At 48.0% G+C, this 25,774-nt stretch overlaps 1 protein-coding gene across 76 annotated transcripts in view; it reads left to right on the top strand.

The window, feature by feature from the left end:
• The window catches only part of Celf4 (CUGBP, Elav-like family member 4), a 276,901-nt gene extending 261,425 nt beyond the window's left edge, over positions 1–15,476 (top strand). For 15 of the 76 annotated variants that reach the window (NM_001362330.1, NM_001362328.1, NM_001362326.1 and 12 more), the window contains exons 11-13: positions 1,872–1,955; positions 6,131–6,302; positions 13,385–15,476. In NM_001362330.1, coding sequence (NP_001349259.1) covers positions 1,872–1,955; positions 6,131–6,258 — 212 coding nt within the window. In that variant the 3' untranslated portion in view covers positions 6,259–6,302; positions 13,385–15,476. Of the gene's footprint in view, positions 1–1,871; positions 2,016–5,777; positions 5,857–6,076; positions 6,303–10,593; positions 10,631–11,241; positions 11,327–13,384 lie in introns of all 76 variants that reach the window. The other 61 variants (NM_001362291.1, NM_001362290.1, NM_001362289.1 and 58 more) reach the window with 18 other exon arrangements.
• Positions 15,477–25,774: the final 10,298 nt, after the last annotated feature.

Below are 25,774 nucleotides of genomic sequence, written 5' to 3'. Positions count from 1 at the left end.
AGACACGGATGGAAGAAGGCAGATGGCCCTGCCATAGTGAGTGACCTTATTGTTGGAGAGAAAACCTCTCAGATGTGGAGAGAAAAACCCAGCCCGATACAGACTTAGGCCACTAGAAGGGAAAGGCTAGAAGAAGTCTCAGGGAGCTAGAGTGTAGGGAGAGGATCTGGAGTAGTTCTGGAGGACTCTGATTTAGATTGGTCTTCAGTGGTGGTTTCTTCCTCCAAGGTGGCCCTATCAAGGGACCATCAAGAGGTACATTCAGCTGGCATGCAGTGGCAAGAACATGGTATGGTTGGAGCAGACAGGATAAAAGAAGGGCCCACCAAAGTTTGGGTGGTGGAAAGGAAGCACACCCATGCCTGGATCTAAATGTACCATCTACTGACAGAGGGTCTAGGAGGAGGGGCTGCTGGGGACAGGAAAGGTCAGGAGCTTAGCAGGTGGCTTTCACAGGCAAAGGAATCTTCTTCTAGCTCTGGGCCTGGAAGTAGTGGGGTAGTCAGAAAGAGGCAGGCAGTGGGAGGGCAGAAGAGCATCCAGGGCCAGTTATGTGTCCCCATGCTGGATTACCTGGCAGCCCTAGTGGTCCTGAGTGAGGAGGACAATACATTTTGACTGCCTAAGCCACGTAGCTTGTAGCAAGCCATGTTGGTATTTCGTGACCGTCACTGGAGTTCATGTTTCGACATCATCCCTGAAGTGACCTCAAGTCACCTCAAAGTCTAAAGGATCCATGGCAGGTGCTTTTTAAGATGACAAAACACAGGCTAGGGAAGATTTCCACTTACGCAGTTAAAATTTATCCTTTGACCATTGTAAATGAACAGCTTTATCTGCAAGTTCCAGGAACACAAAGTCCCAAAGAAGCCTGGAAGGTTAGTGTTCAGGACAGATAGGCAGAAAGTAGAGTTCACATTAGGAAGGCCACACCCTGAAGGTGCATATCCTGGCTTCACCCTCTTCCTCCTCCTCCTCCACCACCCCCACCACCAAGATGTCTTTTGGCAGATGGCTTAATCTCTTTGGAACTCAGTAGTAGTGGCAGTGTAGCTAAGCCAGAGGATGCCGCAAGGGTGGGGTGAGTCCCATACAAAGTGCTTAGGACAGCCCAAGGGTGTTCCTAGGGTGGAAGCGTCCTGAGTGCTGTTCGCATGACAGGAGGCAGCTCCGGGGTGCCCTGACAGCCGTGGAGCCTGAAGCTGTTTCTGTGACTCGATTGATCGGGAAGGGAAAAATCTTGTTTTCTGTCATCAAGACTAGGAGGGAATATAAGGTGTGGACTATGGTAGCCGGGCCTTTGGAAGGAAACTATGTGAAGATGGCAGACCAGGCAAAGAACTGGGCCTATGTACCATCCCTTAAGTTCTCTGGCCAGTCTGAGCTGAGCCTGAGTGGGAGAGAAAGTGAAGTGTCCCCAGCACAGGATGAGGGCCATTTTCTCAGCCCTCCCCAGAACATAGACTGGGCAGGAGACAATATCCAACAACTCTGTGGTCTTTCCTCAGCACCCCATTTCTGGGCAGACAGCTGATCTAGTCTTGGCATAGTCACCCATTCTCTAATTGACCCTGCCTGCCATTCCAGCCCCAGAGCTGCTAGGGTGCCCACTATTGATGCTTGATAAAAGACCACCTAGGCACAGAAAGATCCTGTGACTTGCCCACCGCCAAGTGGAGATTAGAGCTAATAATTAGGGCTTAGTAAACGCACCCCCATTCTTTGGGGGTTGTTTCCTTAAAGCACCCTCAAGCCCCAGCCCCACCCTCCCCTCCCTGCTGCACTGCCTAACTCGCTCACCTTTCCTCTGTCTCTTTTTCCCCCCCACCCCTGCCATCCCCCTTCCCTGCCCACCCCTCCCCTCACCGCAGGGCCCGAGGGCTGTAACCTGCTCATCTACCATCTGCCCCAGGAGTTTGGGGACGCTGAGCTGATGCAGATGTTCCTCCCTTTCGGTAATGTCATCTCCTCGAAAGTGTTTGTGGATCGGGCGACTAACCAAAGTAAATGCTTTGGTGGGTAAAGATAACAAACCATTCAGCTTCACCTAGGATGGGGGCTGCTCCCTCCGACTCCTCCTGCTCCTTCACACTGCCCCAGGTGCTCCTGGGCCCAGCCTCCATCTCTCAGTCCTTTTCTTCTGCTCCGCTCTTCCTCTGGCTTCTCAGCTTTCTCTACCCACACTCGGCTCCCATCTCACAGCTCAAGAAATCCCTTTCTAGCCCCAAAGCCCAGTTCAAGCCACCGAGGAAGGGAAGGGGTCATTGTGGTTGAGGGTGCGGGGATAGCATGCAGAGCCAGAGAGCACGACTCATCTTCCCAACAGCCTCTCATGCTCGGAGTCTGGTTTGAGCCCCAGGGTAAAAGCCGGTGGTCCAAGGGCAGTCAGCCCAAGGAGGCCCTAGCTACCTGCCTTTCAGCCATCTCTCCACCTCTCTGTCCTGCCACCTTTCCTATGCCTGCCCTGTTCCTTGCTCCCTTCATGCCATGCAGTGACCCCACCCTTACACCCACCCCAGGCCACCAAAGTGGGCATTGTTGAGGAGCCAGGAGGAGATTGCCCCCCAGGAAGTCTAAGTTCTGAGCCCAATAGAAACCACAGCTACTTAGCAGCATCAGCGAGATGGCAAGCACTGAGGCAGTGAGGAAGTCAGAGAAGGCTAGAAGGGCACGTGGCTGGGATGAAAAGAGGGAGAGGGCAGGAAATGAGGCTTTGGGAGACAAGGGGCTCATAGTATTAGCTAGGGAGGGCTACACTAGACATTGCCATTCTGTGAGGAGTCTTTGATTGGGCATATTATGTTTTGTTTTATAAACTTGGTATCCTTATCCAGAAAGGTCCAGATGTTAGGGCATCCTCTCTTGTGCTTACACCTCTTCTTTCAACTCCTTCTTGGTCCATCTCGCACCTTTCCATTGACTCCATCAGAGCATTCTTCTAGGGCAATATCTGCCCACGAGTCCCCAAGAGTATGGAACCCACAGAGTGCCTTGCATAGAGCCAGGGATGAGTCTGCCGAAATGTCATGTTGACTCTCAGACTCTGGGGGTATGGGGACAGCTGGGGCACGTAGGGCATGGTAGAGGGAAGCACAGAGTAGAGCCGCACCAGGCAGCGTTAAGTATAAGGACTTCTCAGTACGGAATCATGGACATCTTGGGGACTCAGGGTGTGTTCCCTAGGAGAGTGAAGATGTTGGCACCATTGTACACTCTCATCTGACAGCTGTCACAGGCAACTCATGCTTCTTCAATCCAGAGTTGTCCCAGTGTCTCATTTCTTTTTGGCTATAAAAACAAACAAACAAACAAACAAACAAACAAACAAACAAAGAGGAAAAAGTTATAGCTGTGTTTCTTGCTACTTGGCTGGCATTGTTTGTTTGTTTGTTTGTTTGTTTTTCAAGACAGGGCCCTGGCTGTCCTAGAACTCACTCTGTAGACCAGGATGGCCTTGAACTCAGAAATCCACCTGCCTTTACCTCCCAAGTGCTGGGATTAAAGGTGTGTGCTACCACCACCTGGCTTTTTCTTTCTTTTTCCTTTTTTCTCTTTCTTTTTTCTTTCTTTCTTTTTAATTTTTTAGGCATTAAGATGATGTATATAAAGCCCAACTGGAAATCACTTCCATTTGTGCTTTACTTCACAAGTGTCTTTACATCACAGATATCACATAAAGAGCACCTCTAGGAGCCTCTAGACAGAGCACATCTGTCTTACTGCCTGTCCCTCTGGACTCAGCCCAGTTTTCAAAGTTATTTCCTGAGCGTCTATTCCCAAAACTACTCCTAGTCCCTAAGACTAGTTAAGGTCTGCAGGACCAAGTTTTCTTTTCTCTCTTTTGGAAACCCTCTTCTGTACACCTCTATTCAATTTCTTTTTCCCTTAGGCTTCCATCATGCTGGTCTAGCCTCTGCTCCCCCTTAAGCCACTTGGGCCTCCTGAGTCAAAGTCCTCTGCCCTTCCCTTGCCCTTCCCTCATGGGCAAGTCATTGAACACTTTGAACCGCAGTGCCCTTGTCCAAGAAACAGGGATGTTGCAGTTATCCCTAAGGGATCCTGTAAGGGTCTATGAGACTGTTAATGACTAAAGCTTGGCAGAGCAGACCTTCTGTAGGTGCCACAGCCCCCTTTCTTATGAAGAGTGTGTGCCCGTGGTCCTGGTCCTGTGGTAACCTCCACTCCTGGGGCGGGGGGCTGCATAATTAGCAAAGCTTCATGAAAGAATGCAATACACAGATGTCCCTACCTTGGAAGGAGACCATCCTACCTCTGAGGCTTTTCGGTTTTAGGAAGGCAGGAACTTTTTAAGGGTGGAATAGGAGGTTCTCTGGCAAAGGAACAAAAACAGGACCTAGTGCCCAGAGCTCTTCTCACAGGGGTGCCCAGGCGGCAGGCAGACTTTGCCCTGACTGCAGTTACTCCATTCTGGATGAGGAGGGTCTCTTTCTTTGGCTCAGAAACACTCTGTGGCTCCCAGAAAGCGCTTGATTCCCCAGGGAGCTTGGCTGCTGCAAACTTCTACCAAGCAGGTGGCTACTCCTCCTTTTGGTTTCACCCCCAGACAGCTCTGAGCTTCTTCTCTCAGTTTTGCCCTTCTTTCTGTCAGAAAGAGCCACCAAACCTGAGTGCCCAAGTAGAGTCAGTACCAAAGGTGCCCATGGAGAGGTAGAGAATGGGCGCACTCAGGCAGGGACAGAGGCTCATCTATCTTCCTTAGTCTGGGGGACAGCAGTGAAGAAAGACTTACACTCCTCACACTGAAAACTGCTCCGGTTTGCTTAGCACCTGACTTTAGTCATCAGACACACAGGTCAGTGGAGGGAGACATAGGGGATATGTAACTGGAGGCTGATTAATTAGTCAGCTGATTTGGTGTAAACATTGATGCTCTGTTTGTGCTCTGATTCTGACTCTCATCATTTCTGCATGCAGTGTGTCCACATACGCACAAGTGAGACACACACACCCTCTTCCTCCATCCTTCATGATCCACGGCTGCATGAGTAAATTGAGCAATGCAGGCAGGAGACAAGAGGAGAGAGAAGAGCCAGATGCAGGCAGTGTCTGTGGAGAGAGGGAGAAGGGAAACAGAGGGATCAGGAGAGCGAGATGAAAAGGTCAGGAGAGAAGGTGTAGCTATGTTAGCATGAAGTCAGGGGCAGGGCCAAGGTACATAGCAAACACCCAGGAAAGCAGCGGCTTTGCATGGAGGTCTGGCCACACAATGATCTCTTACCTATCTCACAGCCAAGTGGAGACAAGCTTGCTCTGTGTATAGCCTGAGCATGTCAGCCAAGCTGGATTTCAAGTGTTAGAACCTAGGTCCATTTGTACAGAAGAAATGGAATGAATTAAACAAGGCCCTGAAGGTTTATTTCCTGGAGAGTTTGTGGCAAGAGGGCATGCGTTTACTCGATGCCCCTCGTTCTGGTCCCTAGAGGCCTGACTATAGGCCCGCTTCAGAAGCCCTTTTCTTAAGGGCCCATGGTGTCTGTATGAGGAAATAAGACTTCCCAATTTAAGCCACAATCGGTCTATCTGCCGGTGTTGGTTAGCAGAGGCGCAGAGCAGAACGGTAGTGGAAGGTGCTCGACATCCCTAGGAAGTCGTACAGCACTCATCGCGAGGTGTGTGCTTAGTTAGGAAGTTTCCCACAGTGGCGAGGGCTGCGCACAGCCCCAGGGGTGAGGCGGGTTTGGTGGGGGTGACCGGGCGGTGGAGTGGCTTCCCCGACGTTCCTCCCTCCCGGCCCTCGCACTCCTCTCTCTCCCCAGGCCGGCACCCCGTGCCCTCCCGCTGCCAGGCCCCCTCCTGTCAGGGAGGACAGTGTGCAATAAGCTCCTCCGCCCGCAGGTGTGTCCGCCCTCTCCCGCGGGAGGAGAGGGCCGAGGTGGCGGGCCGGCCGGGGTGGGGGGTGGGCGGGCGCCGGCGCCACCGGGAGCCGAGGAGCAGCCGAGCCCGGGCCGGGGCGCCAGGCCGGGAGGGGCCTGCGGGCGGAGGGGCGGGGCTGAGGCCGGGCCGGGCCGGGGGCGGAGCCTCGAGCCCCGCCCCTCCCCTCCCCTCCCGCCTGCAGCGGCCCCGGGCGGCCCCGTGGAAACCCAGGCCCTGGTCCCTCGTGTCTCGCCAGGCTTCGTGAGCTTCGACAACCCGGCCAGCGCACAGACCGCCATCCAGGCCATGAACGGCTTCCAGATAGGCATGAAGAGGCTCAAGGTGCAGCTGAAGCGGCCCAAAGACGCCAATCGCCCGTACTGAGCGCCGGCGGGAGCGTCCCCCGGGGGAGACCAGGACTCGCACAGGTAACCATGGCGGCTGGGCTTAGGGACGGGAGGTTTGGATGGACCCGTCGCCTTCTGAGGCCTTCCTGGGCCCGGCCCTCACCTGTGCCTTGGACCCGATGCGCCCTGATCAACCTACTCCTGGCTCAAGGTCCGCATCACAGGCATAGAACTAAGGCCATCCTAGCAGAACCAGGATTGGCCGTCCCCTCCGCCTCCAGGCCAAAAGGGGTAGAAGTGAGGAACCTCTGAGAAAGAGAGCAGCGCCTGGGGCCTGCGCCTTCAGACTCTCATTGTAGCCCAGTTAGCCAGGGACCCTAGGTGGGCAGATGGCAAGTTCAGGCCTTGCGGGGAGGAAGAGCCTCAGGTTAAGCCTCCTCCCAGTCTCCCTGGCTCTTGCATGCCCAGGTCTATTGGAAGCGAGCTTCCTCCTTGACTCCTTCCCCAGTAGCTGCCTTAGCTTAGCCAGGACAGGAGGGGCAGGTATTTTTCAAAGGAACATTAGCAAGAGGAAACACAGCGGGAGGACACACAGTGTTGGAAGTTTGGGAACCAGACCTGGTCTGCCTAGGCTTGACCTCTATTTAGCCTTGCTTGACAACTTGAGGCAGTTAGTCCCACTTTTGGGGTTAAGTGTTCTCCCAGGCAGAGCAGATGACTCCAAAAGGAACTGAGGGAATGCTCCAGGCCATCAAGTCCACCTCTGCCTGTCCCCTGATGTTACTCACACCAGTCAGCTTAGTCACGGCCAGAGATGAAGGCCACATTGGGCCTCTTCTTGCTCAGGCTGTTCCGCCCAGCCCTCCTTTTATTTAGTGCCTCCGGCACTGTGTTGGATACACAGAGTTGGAGCTAGATTTCCTGGTAAGTAGGTAGGTACAGGGATGGTAGCTGAACTGAAGATTTCGAGGCCAGCCTGAGTTGATATTAGAGATGAGTGGCCTCCCTCTGGGGTAAGGTCAGGGGCAACATGTGTGAGGAGCAAGCAGAGGGCTAAGGGTGTTACAGGGAGGGCTGAGCCGAGGGAGCAACCCAGGGGAGAGGACAGCTACTGCCTGGAGCCTGCAGACCACTGCATGGGCTTTGTCCTCCTCTGAAATGGGAAGGGGTATTAGAGAGCTGGGGTAGTCTGTTATTAGGTTGATGCTAAGCTGTAAGGGCTGCCACAGAGATAGATCTGTTGTATTGACCTTAGTCCGGGGCAGATCAGACAGTGTGAACGTTTAGACACATTTTGAAGGTAGAGCCAAAGATGCTTCCTGACACATTAGAAGGTATGGAAGGGAGAGAGGTTACACCCGGGATTCAGCCATAGTGACAGGAGAGCAGAGAGTCTGTAAGCAAGACTGGGCATGTTAGAGTTAAGGCCTGCAAGTGGAAGTTCATGGCCAGGAGCATGGGAGGAGTCTCCAGGTTCTGGTCTCTCCTATAATGGCACACTTCCCTACAGAGGTATAGATGCCAGAAGACCCTCCTGTACCAGCTGAAGCAGGGGTCTTTTCCCTCTGGGTGAACATTAGCCCAGTCAGTAATCCTGAAAGAGCAAAGCTGACTCTGGCCTCCTTACTCCCCAGCCCTGCCTATTTCTGCCTTATGTGTAGATTGGGGCATGGCGGTTCACAGACTCTGAGTACCATTTTGTGCTAGGCATTAGACTCAGGTCTGGGGATACAGAGATGAGTGGGTTACATCTCAGAGGAATAGACACATAGGCACCAAGATGCAGCCACCAGATGGATGTGCTCCCAGAGAGGAGCGCCTCAGTCAGGAAGCTCCAAGCTGCATGCTAGGCTTCTACTTCCTCACTAAGGAAACCATGATTTAGTAGGCGATCAGATGATCTGAAGGAGCATGTAGGTATTTTGGCTAGCAGCTCCTATCCTACCCTATGGCTCAAGCAAGGGTAATACCTCTAAGTCAGAAATTCCTAGAGGAAGGGTAGAGGAAGGCAAGTGTGCTGTGTGAGGCATGAAATAAGAGGGCTACAGGGTAGATCCAGTTGCCACTCAGCCTTGGGAGGCCACGAAGATGACCATCACAGACTTTCGTATACCAGGCATTGTTCTGACAAGTAATGTTGGTAACAAGTAGCCTATCAGGGGGGAAGTGTCAGAATTGCTACCTCACAGATGAGCACAGTGAGCAATGAAACCAAAATTTGAAGCCAGGAACCTAGTTTCCTTTCAAGTAAGGCAAATGGGAGACTACTGCCCTCCTTCATCACGGCTCTGCTCACCCACAGTACCCAGCTTCTTTGGAGCCAGCTTTCTCTGAACCTCTTCCCTAGGGTGGGCTGTCTTAAGCTGTGATAGGACATAACTCCTATGATCAAGTTTCCGTTTAGTTTCCATTCAGATAGCATTTAATGATACTGCCTCTGCAACCCAAGAGTGTGGAAGCTGTGGTAGGAGGGTTCTAAGAGAAGATGGAGCTACTCAAGGCAGCTGAGGATCTGCCAACACACACACACACACACACACACACACACACACAAGGATGGAATTCAAAAGAATGTGGTATATCATAAGTCAATAGGGGGTGTTGATAAGTGATGACATATGTAAGCTGTAGCTATTCCTTATCAGGAGAGGGAAGCCTGAGTAGAGGCTTGAGAGACCAGGTGAAGCTGGGAGCAGCTGGGTAGTGAGGTGACGACTTATACTAGTAGTAAGGTGGGATGTGCAAGCGGGCTTGATGGTCCAAGGCCAAGTCGGAGCCACTTTGAGACATATCTGGGGAAGAAAGATTCAGGCAGAGTAGCTAGGTAACATGGCTGGGGTTGGTTCCACAGACTGAGGCCCCAGTAGGGTAGGGTTGAGGTTGGGGACAACAAGGCTCTTCTCCATTGATGGTGTCCTGTCTCACTGGCTGTTTGGGCCTTGTGTGTGCCCAGCCTGGGCAAAGCTAGACTATAGCTTGGGGTCTGAGTCATCTATGGCTAGAGTCTAGCTATTTTAGATGGTATATATGAAATGGTCTTGCCTGGTTCGGGTCAGGACCCTATTATCACCTCCAGGGCTCTGTGCTCTGTGAGCTACCCCTCCTAGGGGGTGGATACACAGGAGACAGTACTTTGTATCTGGTGTAGTATAGCAGAAATGAGGGCTGCATGAGAGTTCCCTGATGGAGTTTTGAAAAGAGAGGCTGTATGCATTCTTGTCTGAGTCCACATGCCAAGGATAATGTCTGGCACCAAGGAACAGCTGGCCAGAAGCAGGGGAGACAGGAAGAGCAGAGTGGGGATAGCAAGTTTTGGCTCTAGAGCCAGTGTGTCTTCTCACTGTAGTTGCCAGAGCTGATTTCCAATGGCAATATACTCCTTAGTTCTTAGGCCTCTCCTCATGCCAAAAGGACGCTATAGCCAAGCACTCTAGCGGTGAGGGGACATTGAAGGAGCTTCTCTGAGGGGCTGTAAGTGCCGAGGAGGATGACAATCAGGATACAGTGGTATAGGAAAGTAAGATCTGATGCTGGAATAGCAAGGAACCCATTGTAAGCTGACAGGCAGAGGGGTTGGGTGGTGCCTCTGGGAAGGCCGAGCTGGAGGCCATGCGTGGTCCCAGTTGCTTGGTCAGCTCATCTACAGTAACATTGTGAGAAGCTAGGCTTCCCTTCCGTCTTTAAGGAAACCAAGACAGAGATAGGAAGTGCATTACATGGGGCTAGTGGGTTGGAGACCCTAGAGACAAAACTGAGATGTGTGGGTCTTGGCACAGGCTTGAGTGCTGCAGAGAAACAGGGAAGACGGAGCAAACTCAGACAGCAGATGGGAGCTGGGGCAGGGTAGATACAAGAGAATCGCAGAAGTGAGCCTCACTGTGGTTCCTTTGTAGGGTTCCTGCTAGGGAGTTGGGACATTGAGAAAGCTGCCAGGGAGAGTGTTGAGAAGGCAAGGGTTAGTGGGGAAATGGAGGAGAGGTCCGCAGAGCCAAGGAAAGAGCAAGGCTAGCATGCTGCCTTCTGCAGCCCCATCCTGCAGCTCTCTGGGTCAGAGCTGCAGGCCTCTCTGAGGACTTCACAGCATAGAAACAACCTCGGCTTGGCCAGCTGGTGGGCGAGTCACCGTCTGAGATAATCAGGACAGAAAACTGACAGTGCACAGACCATTACAGGATGTCAGGGACTTTGATAAAATATCTTCTAAACCAAAGACACTGGTTGGCCAGAGCAAAGAGGTGTGAACGTAGAGGTGCCCCTGCCACCCAGAGACACCCCTTCTGAGGCAGGATCTAGAGATGGGAGGGTGCTGTCCATGCAGACTCCACTATGGTGGCAAAGTGCCTTAGGTGACTCACCTTTCCCACCCGCACAGTCCACCAGGGCACAGTGGCTCCCCTGCAGGCCCTCAGGTGAGGAGAGCTCTACATGTGGGGGAGAAAGGACCAAAGGTGTTAATGGGGCTTGCTCCCCGAGATCTGCTTGCTGGCTACAGTGGTGTGAGGGGCTGGTAGATTTTTTTTCTGGCCCCCCCTTCACCAAAAATGCCTGTACCCCTCCCTCTTCCCAACGCATGATGGGTGCCCTTAGGGGCCCTGTGTGAGGTTCTGCTCCTGTCCATGGTGTGCCATGTGTCTGCACAGTAGCTGTATGTGTATGTGTGCGTTCTGTGCTCATGTCCTGCGTCTGCTGGCTTCCTCCATCCCTTTGAGTTCCTTTTGGTTCCCTTATGATTTGACTGCTGTTTTCTCATCAGCTTTAGACTGATGCTGTGGTCTGGTGCTGTATAAGTATTTTTTCCTTTTGATTTTGTTTTAAATTCTTCCTTCCCCTTCTTTACCCTCAACCCTCCCCTGACCTCTCCTCCCCCTCTGCTCCCACTTGCCCTTCCCCTCCCCTCCCTCCCTTCTTCCCACACTCTCTTGATCCCCTCTCTCTTTCTCTCTCTCTCTCCATATATAAATATATATATATAAATCTTTTCTTCTTTTGTCATTCAACCAAATTCCAACAACCCAACCAGGGCCAGTCAAATCCACCACAGTCTCGCGCTGAGCTAGGAATAAAGTTCACGTAATCACATGAGAGTGGAGAAAAGTCCCCCATCCGTAAGTTCAAATCAACTCAAAGTTCACAGTGTGACATGATGGCGTCATGTAACAAGGCTAAGGATCGGTTGCATGACACTTGCCGTCAAGTTTCGTGGAGGTGCTGTGATTGGAGCGTTATCCTTGGATGTCGTACCCGTGGATGATTGGCCAGTCATGATCACACGTGCATTCTCTTAACCCTTGTGCTGCCACGGTCTCTTTGCTGTGCTCATTTTCGTTTTGTTCTTGGTGCCTGCAGTGGTTTTAGTTTCTGTTGTTTGGTTTTTCTTGTTCAGCATTTTTATTTTTATTTTTTTTTAAATGCTTCTCTAGATGTCACATAGAGAAAGAAAGAAAAAAAAAAAACCCAAAAACAAAAGAACAAAAAAAAAAAAAACCAATTAGTAAAACTAAAAGACAAATTCCTCAATTATCAAACATGGGATCATTTAACTGTATAAACCATTCTTTTTTTTTCTTAAAAATAAGGAAAACATCTTAAAATATTTCTGCGTGGTTGATTTACTTGCACTTGAAAATATTGTGATTTTATTTTTTTCTAGAAATTTGGGGGCCTTTTTCAATTGACACTTTCCTAGGTTTGGTCTTTTTTTCCAGTTAGTCTATTTTAAATCTCACCTAAAAGGAAATATGAAAATCAAAATATCTATAGTTAAAAAAAAAGATAAAGAAAGAAATTCTAAGCCAAAAAGCTAGAGTCCAAAGCCAGAGGTCTCTGAGAGAGAGCCTGGTAAAATTGTAAGGTTTGTATTGTAGCCACTTCTGCTAAATTCAGTGTGGGGAGGGAAGGGTGGCCGGGGACATGGGAGGGTATTTTTGGTTGGTCTGGAAGAAACAGTAGCAACAAAGCAAAATGCATCTTTTCATTTACAACTGAAAAAGGGTCCTTGACAAGTGTTTTTTTTAATTTTATTCTTATTTTCTTTGGTGTTGTAACTGTTTAGACTGCTGTGTACGGTTGCTGTTTGTTGAATCAACAGTGTGAAAACCTGCCAGCATGGATTGATACACGCATGACGTTGTCCCCTCCAGTAGGGGCTTTGCAGTTATAATTTTCTTGATGTAACCAGTCACCCCCATGTATAAGTGGAAGCTGCTTGCTAGAATGGAGATGAGTCTCATTTGTTAATTCACGATGATGAAACATTCGCCTTCTGATTCTAGTCAGATCATGATTTTGTTTCCCTTCAAAGCAAAACTAAACAAAAACCACCATTGGAAACAAACAAACAAACAAACAAAAAATCGAAGAACTGTTTCAGTTAACATATTTAAGTTGGAGAATTAAATCTATTATGACATTTTTTTTTAGCTTCTCCCATCCAATCCCTGAAAGTTCTGAATTTCCTCTAAATTCCCTGGCATGTATGAGAACAGTATTATGTATGTGCATATGTGTATGCATAGATGCATACACATACACACATATCCATGTATATACACATATGTGCAGGTGAATATGTTCTACACATATATCCAGATATACATATATATACACACACAGCCTCGCAAATAGTACTAACCTCGGGGAAGAAGTGGCTGGCTAGAAACTGGGCAAGAATTTGGCAAAAATTGAGAGGCAGCGAGCCATTTCCTAGTTTTTCTCAAGCTGGGAAGGAGTGGGCTGGCCTGCCACATTACTGCTATCTTGTTTGCTAGGCTTCTGTATACATATGGTATCTGGGATAGGTCCCTAGGGACAAGTTTAATTACAAATTTATATTCCACAGTCCCAAATTCTCCCCTTAGATCTAGCAGTCCCCTTATCCAGAACCCTTCTTAAGGGAGCCAAATCAAGAATTCTTTTCCAATAACTTAATCCCACCTATAACCATCGCTACTAGATTGCCCAGTGGTTTTTTAGTCTGAACAGAAGAACAAATTTTTTTTTTGGCTGTATCATGATCATGACTAATTCTCATACTGGTCTCTCTTCCTTACCACCTACCATCCCCCAGAAACCCCATCTTCCCCAGAGGCAGGATCCTATTGGTGTTTGGATGCATTCTGTGTTTTCACACGTGGCTTAATCAGTACTGATCTTCTTCATTTTAGGGCAGGATGCTGAACGGGCTACATTAAAAACAAACCTCTTTCTCTCTCTATTTATAAATGAGAACTGTTGGACGACACCTTTGACATATCAGCCAATACCAATCAAGCTGACGACTCCAGACACTCCGTGTGACTGTAACATTTCTTCAAGGAAAGTATAGCGTCTATGGAGTGCAGAGGGCATGTGTTTGGGGAAAAATATACATGACATAAAGATGACGACGAAGAAGAAAAATGATATAAAACAAACAAAAAACCCGCGACTTTAAAATGAAATAACGTGAGCCCAGATGGGGAAGCTGAAGGGCTGGGCACTAGGAGGAGATGCTGCTGCCAACCGATCCTGGGGCTTTTCCCGCCCGTAGGCGCCTGAGGCAGGCAGGGGCAAGTGTACAATGGGGCCTAGTCCCCAGCAGGCGGCTGGGAGGCCGCCACTGAGCATCTCTATTTGTCATTCCTTTAGCTATTTAGGGACCAAAGGACCAAACTTTTTATTGCAGATGTGTAGCTCTGTCAATTAGAGGTGGAATGGAGACCAACCTCCTTCCTGCCTCCTGGCTGTTCTTGAAACAGCTTAGAGCGATTCTATGAAAATGTAATAAAAAATAAAAATAAAAAAAAAATAAAAAAAGAACAAAAAAAACAAGGAAAAAAAATAATGCTTCAACGCTTTTAAAACAGCAAGATACTAGTTCTTTGATACTTTGAGAGGCGCTTTGATTACCCCGATTGAAGTCTCTGAAACTTTCCTATGGTTTTCTGTATTATATGTCTGGATGGAGCTGTTTAGATACATTGATTGGTGGATATTTGGAGAAAGCAACAAAGATATTAAGTCATTAACCATGAAGAGAACACGAGGGGAACCAGGGGACTTCGAAGGCAAGGTAATTGTTGTGAAAAGTCTGTAAATGCTTCTAATTCTTCCCCCCTCTTAAAATCATAATAGTTGTACAGAATTTTAAAAGGAAAAGTTTAAAATACCTATATCATAGAAGAAAAAAAAATTAGAGGAAAGCAAAAAAATAAAAAAAAAAAGGAAAAAAAAACCTTATAGAAGTTAGCATTATGCTAAAATCCCAGATGTTGTAGGACTGTACTTCTGTAGAGTTTAGACTGAGCATCGATCCCGTCTCCCCGCGAGTGCTGTCGGACTCCGTCCCCAAGGGCCAGGCCGGACTGTCCAGACCTGCAGGCTCCGGCCAGAAGCGCCGCTCCGGAAGCGTCCTGCCGCCTCTCGCTTTGCCAGCCTGGGAGCCGCGCGCATGCGCGCTCTCTCTGCCCTTCTCACCTCTGCTTCACTCGCCTTCTGTGCTTGTTCCGGAGACTTTCCAGGCCAGGGAGAACTGGGAACTTCTCATCTTCAAACAACTAGACAACACACACACACACAAAACCTTAAACAAGAGAGAGAAAACAAACAATCTTTGAAGAATTTCTGAAACTGTTTACAAGGAATTTTGAAAAACAGGGATGTTTAAATGATGCTGGCTCTGTTTTTCTGTAAATAAATTTGCATATTTTGTAGGACTTTTAATTGTAATGATAGAGAAAAAACAAGGAAAACTATTTAATGAAAGCACGATATTTATCTTTGGTAAATGACTTTAGAGCAGTTAAAGACATTGCTTAAAAACTCAGAATCAGAAAAACACTGAATTATTTAAGAACACATATATTTTAAAGTATAACATATTTATTATAATTTATTTGCACCTTGGGAAGACTTGCTTTGCATTCTGCCTCAAGAGCTTCTCATTGATGTCCATCTGGAGGCCAGGGGGGTCTTGGAACTACCATTTTTTTTTCCTTTAGATCAACAAAATTCTGGTTGCCCTCAGGCCTCCTTCCTTTTCTTTCCATCTATTTTGTTGTTGTTTTACTTCATTTAGTTTTCTTTTTCTTTCTCTTGACTCCTCCTTTTAGGATGTCCAGATGTTGTAAAAAAACAAAAACAAAAAACCCAACAGCTGCAGTTCAATACAACTGCTCTTTTCACACGACTCCCTAAACTCCTTGTAACCTTCTGTAACTATTGGATGACGCTTTCTCCAGCTTAGCCCTAAATAAAGCACAGTTTAAAAAAAAAACCAAAAACCTCAAAGAGTCCTTATTGCTCTGTGCTTCTCAGGTTCTTTTCAGTTATGCTTCAAGGCTTCAAGGTCTGTCCAGGTCCTTTCTCTTCCTAGGGCCTGCTGGACAGGTTCTCACTGTGACATCATCAATGTGTGGGAACAATAAAAGCCAGGCCTGCTCAACTTAAGAAAACTTCAAGTGGCATATCTCAGTCTCCACTGCAAATCCATTTTGGTCTGGGCTTCCTGAGAACTGGTCACAGGGCCTCAGCACAAATAGCACAGCCCTGCTCTCCTTTCTGACAAAAGGAAAGGAAGGCTGTCTGATCTGAAGATGGACCTGAAGTTGGGTGATGTTATGCCTCAGGGGAGAACACAGTGGAGGGAGGGGACACAATGCCAGCTTTGCCACTGAGCCTTTTGCTCTTGGTCCTGCACTCACCAGGGCAGTTTGCCTAGATGGATAAGACAGGAATGTGACCCTTGGAGTCCCCATCCCAGGAGGAGTGTGTAGGAAGAGGCACTGGAATCTTGCTCTGGGACGTCTCTTACAAGTGCTTTCTGTTGCGGTAAACCCTCAACCCACTAAAGCCCATGCAAAAGTATCCAGTTCAGTTATGATATTTATAAGTTGCACATCTAGATTGGACAGATCTACCACTGCACTACTCTATTCATCACCTATGAGATCCCTTGCTACTTGTGGCTTCTCCAGGCCATGTGGTTCTGCTCCATCTTCCTTCCATGTCCTCTTCTTCATCTTTCCTGTCTTCCTCCTCTCCTTCCTCTCTTCCCTCATCCTCTAAAACCTCCAGCCCCACCTTTCCCTTCCTCTGCCCAAACACAGGCTCTAGCCTTTATTTGACTAGTTAAAATGGGGAGAAGGTTCACATAAAATCACCTGAGGACATAATGTAGTCCTCTTTGGGGCAGCCCCTCTTGAGGAAACAGAATTAACATCAGAATACAAACAGCACCAGGATGACCCACAGCAGCTTTCCACCCACACTTAGACACCTAAGCTCTAAATACTTTAGATGCCTTGGGGACAGATGAATGATGCCCTAAACAGGAAAGGACAAGAAACAGGGTTTGCTGGAGACCAGGAGCAGGACTCAAGGTTGACATCTTTGATAGAGGAATACTGGCCTCGTGTTTCTCAGGCCCTTCCTGAGAGAAACCTTCTCCATGCTCTCTCTCTCTCTTCCTTGCCTTAGTTCTCAGCATACAACCCTGAAATCTGGTCTAGGGATGGACAGGATATAAGAGTTCATCACTGTGTATGGCAGGGGTTAGGGAAGTTATATAGTTTAAAGTGTCTGCAGGAAGGATGGACAACAGGAGACCATTCATCGTTTTAGAGTATGGCTCATTGCTTCAGTACTGCTTGGCTTCTCCAAAGGGGTGGTGAGTGCAATTATAAGAATAGCTGTAGAGCAATCCCTGGCACCTATGGCCCAATCCTCTTCCCACTTTTTCTACAGACGCAAGTGCCATTCCATGTGTCTCATCCAGGCCCTGGAAGTGTCAGCCAGAAAAGAAGAGTCCTCCATGTACCAGCAAATACGGGCAGAGCTTTAAAGCTGTGACTCTACTGTGGGGTAGTTCTATGAGAGTAGACTACTGCCCCTAAATTAATCCATGTACCCAGGTCTTCCCAACAGGATGTGAACCAAGGGTATTATCTAAAAGTTCTCTGGGGAATGAGAGGGTTTATAGGTTTTGAGGCTTGTACCATGTTAAAACTGTGGTTTCTGTAAGAGCTGAAACATATCATACCAGCTAGAGAAAGCCCATGTCAGCTGACAGTTATTCTCAGGTCTCAGGGTACTTACCTTTGTATATACCTCGTACTTTCACCCTTCTGTCTGGGATACTGGCCTGCCCTGTGGCCACAGAGGTGCTCTGGTTTAGGGCTGCAGGGCCCCTTAGAAAGTTGCCATACTAATAGAAGGGCTGAGATGCTTGTGAGCCACTTCTGCCTCTTCAACACATGTCCATCACCAGAGCCACAGTGTGAGCGTGCCAGTTGTATAAAGTAAACCCTGGGCGGCAAGACTACACATCAAGCAACTGCTGTGTGTTCGGTATATTGAGCACAGAATGCAATCGAGTAACATCCAAGGCAAGGTACAGAGTCCTTGAAAGCTTGCTCTAAATTTCCACATTCTGTTCCATAAGGTTACAGAGAGCTATGGTTCACTCATTCTTCCCAGCAAAGCATCTTTGATCTAGAGAGAGTCAAGATAGTCCAAGTGAAGCCTACACCAATTTCTGTTTTTTGTCCTTTAGCATATAGGTCTCTACTGATAACCTTCCTGCTGGGTGGGTTAATAGAGTCCCTATTTGTAAGAGTCAATCTATTCATTACTGTAAACCTTGTATTTCTAGCATAAACTCCAAACAGAGATCCTTTTAGCTACATCATGCCCCTGTGTGCCCACCCCCTAATATCCTCTCCCATGAGTGTGTCTGACGCATGCAGCAGACACAAGGAACTTCACTGGCACGTGGGTCACTTCACCCGCTTTACATTGTGTTGAGGTCTAACAGGCCGTAAGGACTTGGCCAACATGGTCTCTGCATGGCCATCCTGCAGAGTGGGCCTGCCTTCAGGTATGACCCTGAGTCCATCTCCAATATCTTGTCAGTCACTGGGCATGCCCAAGGACTTGCAAAGTCCTTTCAGAAATTCCTCTACCCTTGGGATATCTCAGCCTCTTCCTCCTTCCCACCCCTGTGCTCATCTCTCACCTTCCTTCGCAATGCTGCCAAATGTAAAAATATCGAGACCTTTCACTGACTTCCTTCCTGTCTCCTAGATTTTCTAAAGAGCTGGCTTTTGTCCCATTCTTCTTCATCTTTCCACATTCAGAGCACGGGTACAGTGGGACACAACATGACAGATCCTCTCTTTGACCAGTGTTCCACCATCTCCATCTCTCAGTGAGTGCTAGAAGTGTCTGGGGGAACTTGGCAGCTCCTCTCCAGATCCTTCTGGTGTAGGGGCTGTAGTGAATCAGCCTGAATCTACAATCTACCTGCCTGCCTGTCTGCCTGGTAAGGTGGATAAAGGGATATGTGGGAATTAAGCTCAGCTCAGCGCAAGGCAACAGCATCAGGCTTGACCATGAGTGCCACTTGGCTATATTCCAGAATAGACTCTCTCCTCAAACACAAATTATTAGCTGCCATTGATGTATCACCTTCAATAGACTATTAACTTCTGGCAGTTAGATTTGTCATCACTCCTGAGTCACTCTGCCTGCAAGGACAAATTATAGATCACTGGGGCTTGTTCCAAAGAGGTACAGGTTTGAAAATGTCTCCTAAGTAGTGCTAATGACATGCGTAGAGTAAGTTGCATAGCTAACGTACCCCTCCCACTGGGTTTTGGGCTTCAGCTCTTTGCTTTAAATTCCCATCCGTCATCATAAGCCACCTACCCTCCTCCCTTCAAATTCTCACCACTCTGGCTCTTGCCTCTGGTCCCCAACACTCCCAGCTGCCCCAGACCTGCCTTAGCTGGCTCCTGTTCTCTAGAGCACTCATTTAACCCCAGATTTTTTCTCCTGGTAGCCTTTCTATGAATCTCTTTAGGGAATTCTGCTTGACCTCACCTCTGCTGATGGTGATGGTATTCTAACCAGGAGCTGCAGCATTAGGGGAGGGTGGAAAGGCCTGGGTCGAAGAGCTGAGAGTGTGACAGAACCTCACTCTGCGAGGCTTGGGCTGTGACTCAGACCAGGATTTTACTCCCAGTTCTGTCCAGTGCCTTCTGAGTCACTTTGAAAAGTTGGCTAATGTTTGCAAGCCTTGATTTCTTTAAATGGGAATAATACCACCCTAAAAGTGCCGAGAACACACACACACACTCACACACTCCTGCTTCACTCCCTGCAAATAGGAATCACTAAATACATGTGCAGAATGAATATACAATCCTCTCCTTCCCTGCCCTTAGTTATATTCCACTGACTGCTGGGATCCTACCCAGAGCTTGAAGCTAACACTATGCCACAGCACCCTGGGATAATGCTTATCATGCTGGGTGCATATAAATCTGGCTCTTGTTATCCAGGGTTCCCAGTTAGCTGACATCAGATGTACCATGTCCCAGCACCTTCTGCTCTTTCCTTGGTCCATGAGCATCCCCAAGATTGCTTACTTTCTTCTGCTTGTGGCCATCCTCCTGCCTCAGATGGCGTCAAGCTGCAAGCTAATTTGGTAAGCAAAAGGGTACACCAAAGAAGTCTTTGAGCCTGCCTCTGGCTCCTTCTTCCCTCCAGCAACACCAGTTTTTCCAGTTCATATTGGCCCTTTAGTTAGATGCTTGGCATCTTGGTGGCAGTAACTCAGCCCCGCCCCTACCAGTCTTACTATTTCTGCCTGGCCTTGAACTTGCCTCAACTTTCTAGGATTGAGGCCTATGCTGTCACCAGGCTGCAGTTTTACCTTGTTTCTAGTGGCGATAGGCAGAACTAGGCAGTGAATTGCTTTGGCAGTGGCACACGCTGGGATTTCACTGAGCACTTGCTTTTGCTGTAGAAACTCCAGTCTGAGGCATGGGTGTAGCTATCACTTGTGGGGTGCTTGCTTTGTGCTATATGTTGTGGGAAAAGCTACTTAATTGGATTCTCATCACTCTATGATGATTGTGTCATTATCTCTGAAGGGGGAAAATGTGGCTAAAAAAGGTAAGTCTCTTGATAAGGTTGCCTGTGACAAAGGGCTGTTGTTACACCCCTTGCCTCTCTCTGGCTGTTCCTCTTCCTTGGTGGCATATTCTTTGCATCCCCCCCTTCTTGCCACCTATTGCCTGCAGATCCCCATTTGGCTTATACAATGGTTCCATCTATGCTGCGTTGCCAACCACTGTGCTTCTTCCTTCTCCTGAGGAATTCATGCTGCAGCTGGACTTCTTGAGGGAAGGAAGGGGTACTGCACATGGCTAGTGTGTGCATAGCTTCTTCTCCCTGGAAGCAAATGGTGGTAACAGGAACAGAAAGGACAGTTTGGGGGGGGGAATCCCAAAATCCAAGTTAGCTTCCTTTTTAACAAGAGGAAATGAAAGTAGATGTTACATTTACTAACATTTTCTGCAGCTACTGGGAATGGAAAAGCCTTTTATGCTACATCAGCATTTTCCCAGGATGCTGAACTTGGGGTGGGGGGAGAACCCTAAGATGATTCTTAAGATTGACTGTAGACTGATTCTCCATCACTAAACACTTCTGAAGGTCCTTGTTTCTCCAGCTAAGGCATGAACATGCTTCTTGTCTGCAGGATCTCCACTGCGACTCAGTTTTTCCATGACTCTTCTTTACTTCTTCTTGGGAACTATTTCTGGGGGCCATGGACTTTGACATGAGATCAAGGGGAGCAGGAACTAGTGGCCATCTTGGTTTTCTGCTCCCTGCTTTCTTCTTGGACATCCGAGAAAGCCCTCAGGAATGAGGTCACTGTGGGTCATTTTTATCAGTGTAGGCAGAATATGTAGCCTTATAAATGAACATGAGGTGCTTTCTGCTGGGCAGGCCCCACAAACTTGCCCTAAGCCTTGCCACACACTGCCCTGCTCAGGGCCTCCTCCCCAACCATCTGACTTGAGCTCTACAGTTCTACTTTTAAATGAAAATTACTGGGACACAGCATTTGTTCCCCCGTGTTCAGCCTTTCAGAGACACATAACATTGAGCTAAGGATTAGGGTGGATAGATTAAGGCCCTGAACACACAGCTATCTTCAAGTGCCTTGTAGAGGTGTTTTAATCTGTAATCCTGGAGGTTATCCTGTAAGTTGATAGTACTTTCCGTGATGGAAACAACCAGCAACTTGGACAAGGTAGGTAACTTACTCCAAATCACACTGCAAGAAAGCAGCGGGGGCTTGAATTATAAATCAGCTGCTCTTGTTCCCTCCGATCTAGACAATCACAAGACAACTGGAGGTGAAACCAGGAGGGGCTAGATAGCTGGAGGAGAGAAGGCAAGAAGTAGCCTAAATTGGAGAGGAGGCACCCGAGCCAAGTGTCAGAGGATGAGTAGGCGTTGTGTAGACAAAAACCTGGACAACATGGAAGAACAGAGGACCCCAGACCCGAAGAACTATAAGATACTCAGGGAGGGGTAGGGAATATCCTGAGGAAGCACAGGCCCTTGTTGAAAGCAGTGCACTTATCAATCACCTTGATACCACCCAACCTAGTTATTCCCAACACCCCTGAGCGGAAGGATGCAGGTAAGTTTCAACGGACTGTGGAGGTCTCAGAGTGCATAGCAGAGCTGGGGCTGAATCCAGGTCTTCCTGATAGCAGATCTGTCTTCATGTTGCCATTATGCTGGACAGGTCTCCCTATCTAGAGTACTTGTGTGACGCAAGGCTCAGAAGCCTCTTGGCTGGATTTTCAAACCTGCAATGCACACAGTCTAACTATGGGCCAGAAGAGTGAAATCAGGCTTTCCTTGAGAGGCACAAATCAGTCTACATCAGTTTCTTTCTCTGAAGAGCATGCAGGTTTCATGGGTCTCAAGGTTTGTCCCAACTCTAGTATACCCGAAGCTCTCTGTCAAGAGATAGAAGGGGCAGTAGACAGGAGCAAGAATAGAGGTGGAGCATCACATTAGTGCTCATAGCCCATCTCATCATAGATGCACTCCCAGACAGAGAAGCTCACATAGAAGTCTTTCTACACCTTTATTAGCTCTGGGCAGAAGATAGCTTGCTTGGCTGGAGACATCCACCCATTCAATCAAGAGCTACTACTGCATTAAATAAGGCCTGGCACAGAGCAGGTACCTAGCTACATTTACTGACTGTACAAAAGTGGCAGGGGTGGAGGAGATCTTCCATGGCCCATGCCCCATATATTCTCAGCAGTGTTCCCTGTTTACCTGGCCCCATTCTGAATGGAGACCAGAAGTAATCTTCCTTGGGGCAATGGGAGCTCCTGGGGTGATGGCTGCTACCCTGGCATTCCACTGGGACCTTGAAGATTGGTTTGTGGATACAGATCCCCATGCCTCTCCAGATTTCTGACCATTCGACTTCTTTTTGTCCCTTGATTCAGAGTCCAGGGTCTGTTTGTTTCAGAGGACCTCCTGTTTCCTTCAGAGGAAGACCCCTCGGCTGGGTCTACCAGCTGAGTCCCCTATTCTGCATTGCTTGTGGTTTGCAGCTCCCACCTCAGTGAACACTTCAGTTTCCTAGCACTAGGCTGGTGGGGGGTAAGGCAGGAGTCCAAGTGAAAGACAGGATTTCACTGGGAGGTATGGAAGCTTGCTGGATTATGAAACGAGTTAGTTGAGACACAACATGCATGTGGTCTCAAAGGATCCTCTTCCACTAAGATAGTATTAAAAGGAGTCCCTTTATGATGGAGAAACCTGCCCAATATCACCTTACCCAGATGATCCAGGCTTGTATCTCCTGGACCAAGATGAAGCTGTCAAGAGCCTTCCATTTGATATCCTGAGGACATAGCATCACATTTTTTTAACTGAAAAATGCATAACCTGAATCAAGCCATCAGAAAACATCAGATGAGCCCAAAATGGGGAACAGTCAATTAAATAAATGGCTTACACCACTCTAAAAAACATGACAACTAAATACAATTCATGATTCTGAATTAAAAACTTCTCCACTATGCCTCCATTGGTTTGGTCTTTGTAAGGAATATCAGTGCATCAACTGACAAGGATCAAATGAGGTCTGTGCATTATGTTAGATGATGGTACACTTTCTTCAGTTCATTTCCTGATTTTGATCACCATGTTATATAATCAGCTGCCCTCGTTTGCATGAAGTACATGCAAAACTATTTGAAAGGCAGAGGGTATTGGGTCTTCAGTTTACCCTCAAGTATTTTTGAAAATAAGTAATGGTATGGTTGTTTATATGTCTGTGAAAAACAATGAGTGACCAAGCAAATGAGCAACAATGTGAACTCTAAAGATTTGGTTAAGGCTATACAGGAGTTCTTTAAATAATTCCTGCAACCTTTCTACATTCTAAGCTCAACATAAAATAGGTGGGTGCTTCCTATTTCGTCTTCACACATTAAGCCCACATGGTGCTGCATATGGATACCAGGACATTAAAAATAAACACTGAAGAAAAAAGAAAACCACAAAAGCTCACAACCACTATGGCCAGTGTGAGCAATAGCTGTCCACTGTCCATTCTGCCTTCTTTCCTGGAGCAGCCTGTATGCAGGCAGACAGACAGCAGTATCACCCCCTCTGCGTGTGTGGGTGAGGTGGAGTGGGTGTTACTCAGCAGGTACTGTCCACCTTTTATTGAGACAGTATCTCTCAGTGGCTAGAAACTTGCCAAATAGGCTAAACCTGGGTGTTTCTGCCTCTCCAGTGCTGGAATTATAAGTGTGTACAATAACAGCTAGCTTAACACCTAGCTTTTTTTTGGACGTGGGCTTTGGGGATTAAACTCTGGTCCTTAAGCTTATAAGGCAGGAAACTTTCCTAAGCTGCCTCTTCAGCTCTTGCCGTTCCAATCTGAATAGAGGGCAGTGCGAATGCGTGTATGAGAGAGGTGGACTGAGGGAGGGGAGAAGAGAAAGGCCACTAGTCGTTGACAACGTCCAGAAGGCGTGTCCACAGCTCAGAAGTCCTAGCCCTGGACCAGGTCTCAGCTTTGCCTGCTGCTGACACTCAACTAGGCCGAGGTCTGCAAAGCCAGGTGGACTAAGAAGCCAGGGCCCTGCATGGATAATAAAGTTCCAGTCTGAAGGGGAAAGCAGGTAAGCAGCACCCTGAAATTGAGGTGGTGATTTACCCTACTGGGGATAAGGAGGAGCCGGAATCCCTGCCTAAGGTGGGGCACACAGTAGGAAGCAGCAATGATTAGGAGTTGGTAGCTGGCAGTCATGGGGTCCCTAGCTCTCGATGCTACAGAGGGCCTTGCTATATCTGCCAGCCTTCAGATAAATTGTGAAAATGCCCATGTGCATCTCAGTAAGTATGTGAGCCACCTCTTATCAGATCCCTGGTTTTAGCAAGGAAAGGGCAAAGGCAGGTATGAACATATACATTATCTATGCTATGTAGGCTGAAACACTCAATTTGGACTGGTGAAGGGATTTGTACAGTACCACACAGACAGGAATTGAGGCTGGGCTGCTAATGACGCACTAGGGAATAGTACACTGTTAGAGAGGATCAGAACCGCACAAGTCTCTTCCCATGGCCTTGCTTAACACAGACCTAAGTAAGGCTATTTGTGAGCTTGCTCACTACCTCAGTATTTCTTCTGGTGCTATGATAAAATACTCTGATGAAACCAACTCAAGGAAAAAGAGTTTATTGCAGTTTAGTCCAAGGCAGAGAAGTCAGAAGCAGCTGGGAAATAGAGAGACAGACAGATGTGCAGTGGTGCTCAGGTCCTATTATACATACACCCTAGTATCCCTGTCAGGGAATGGTGCTACCCACAGTGGATGAGTCTTCCTAAAAACATTAATATCCCCAGCATTCTCAGCTGTTAACCCAAGTAGATATTCTTTGATGTGTCCCTGGATGGCTCTTTCCTAGATGATACTTGATCCAGCCAAGTTGGTAACACTAGACATCACATTCACCTTAGATCTCCAGCCTCCACACCTTTAAACACCCCATTCCTTTGCCCAGGACAGGCCTGCCATTCAGATTCCCGTCTACATCGACCGCAGAGGAACAGCACTGCATTTCACCTTGAATCCAGAGTGATATGCTTCCCAAGACAGGCAAAGTGACTCCGAGTTCACCCAAGAGTGGTGATTCCTGAATTTTTCTCAAATTCCTTGAGAATTTGAGGAAGGCCATGAATCCAGAGGTGAGGAGGAAAGAGGAGGGCTCTAGAAAGATGGCTACCAGCCTTTTGCTTTGGACAACAATCTGTCACCATGGGGAGATGTGTTTTTCCTTTCTATCCTAGCCTTACTCTGACATCTGTCCTGGACAGAACAAGATGTAGGACCACTGGCATCTCTGATCCCACTTCTATGCTCAGTGGTCCTTCCCAAGCTCAGGAGAGAAGCTGTGGGGCTGTAATGCCAGGCAGACCCACCCTGGCATGGCTTGCACACCAGGAAGAAGCCCGAACAGACAAGAGTTCTGTTTGCCATCTCAGCTCCAAGTGGGTTTTCTCAGCCTCAGCCTCATTCAACTTTTTCCACCCCTAACACTGTAAATCTCCTTCTGCTATTCTCCAGCTTGATTAAGTAAGCTGTGTCATTCTGAGAAGACATACATAATGGTATGTTAAAGAAAACATGGATCTCTTCATTCATACTCAGAAAAAAATTATTACACTGTAA

This window comes from Mus musculus, chromosome 18, assembly GCF_000001635.26.
Source record: "Mus musculus strain C57BL/6J chromosome 18, GRCm38.p6 C57BL/6J".
NCBI lineage: Eukaryota > Metazoa > Chordata > Mammalia > Rodentia > Muridae > Mus > Mus musculus.
The sequence above is the reverse complement of the archived record's forward strand: the minus strand, read 5'-3'. Positions and strand labels throughout refer to the sequence as shown.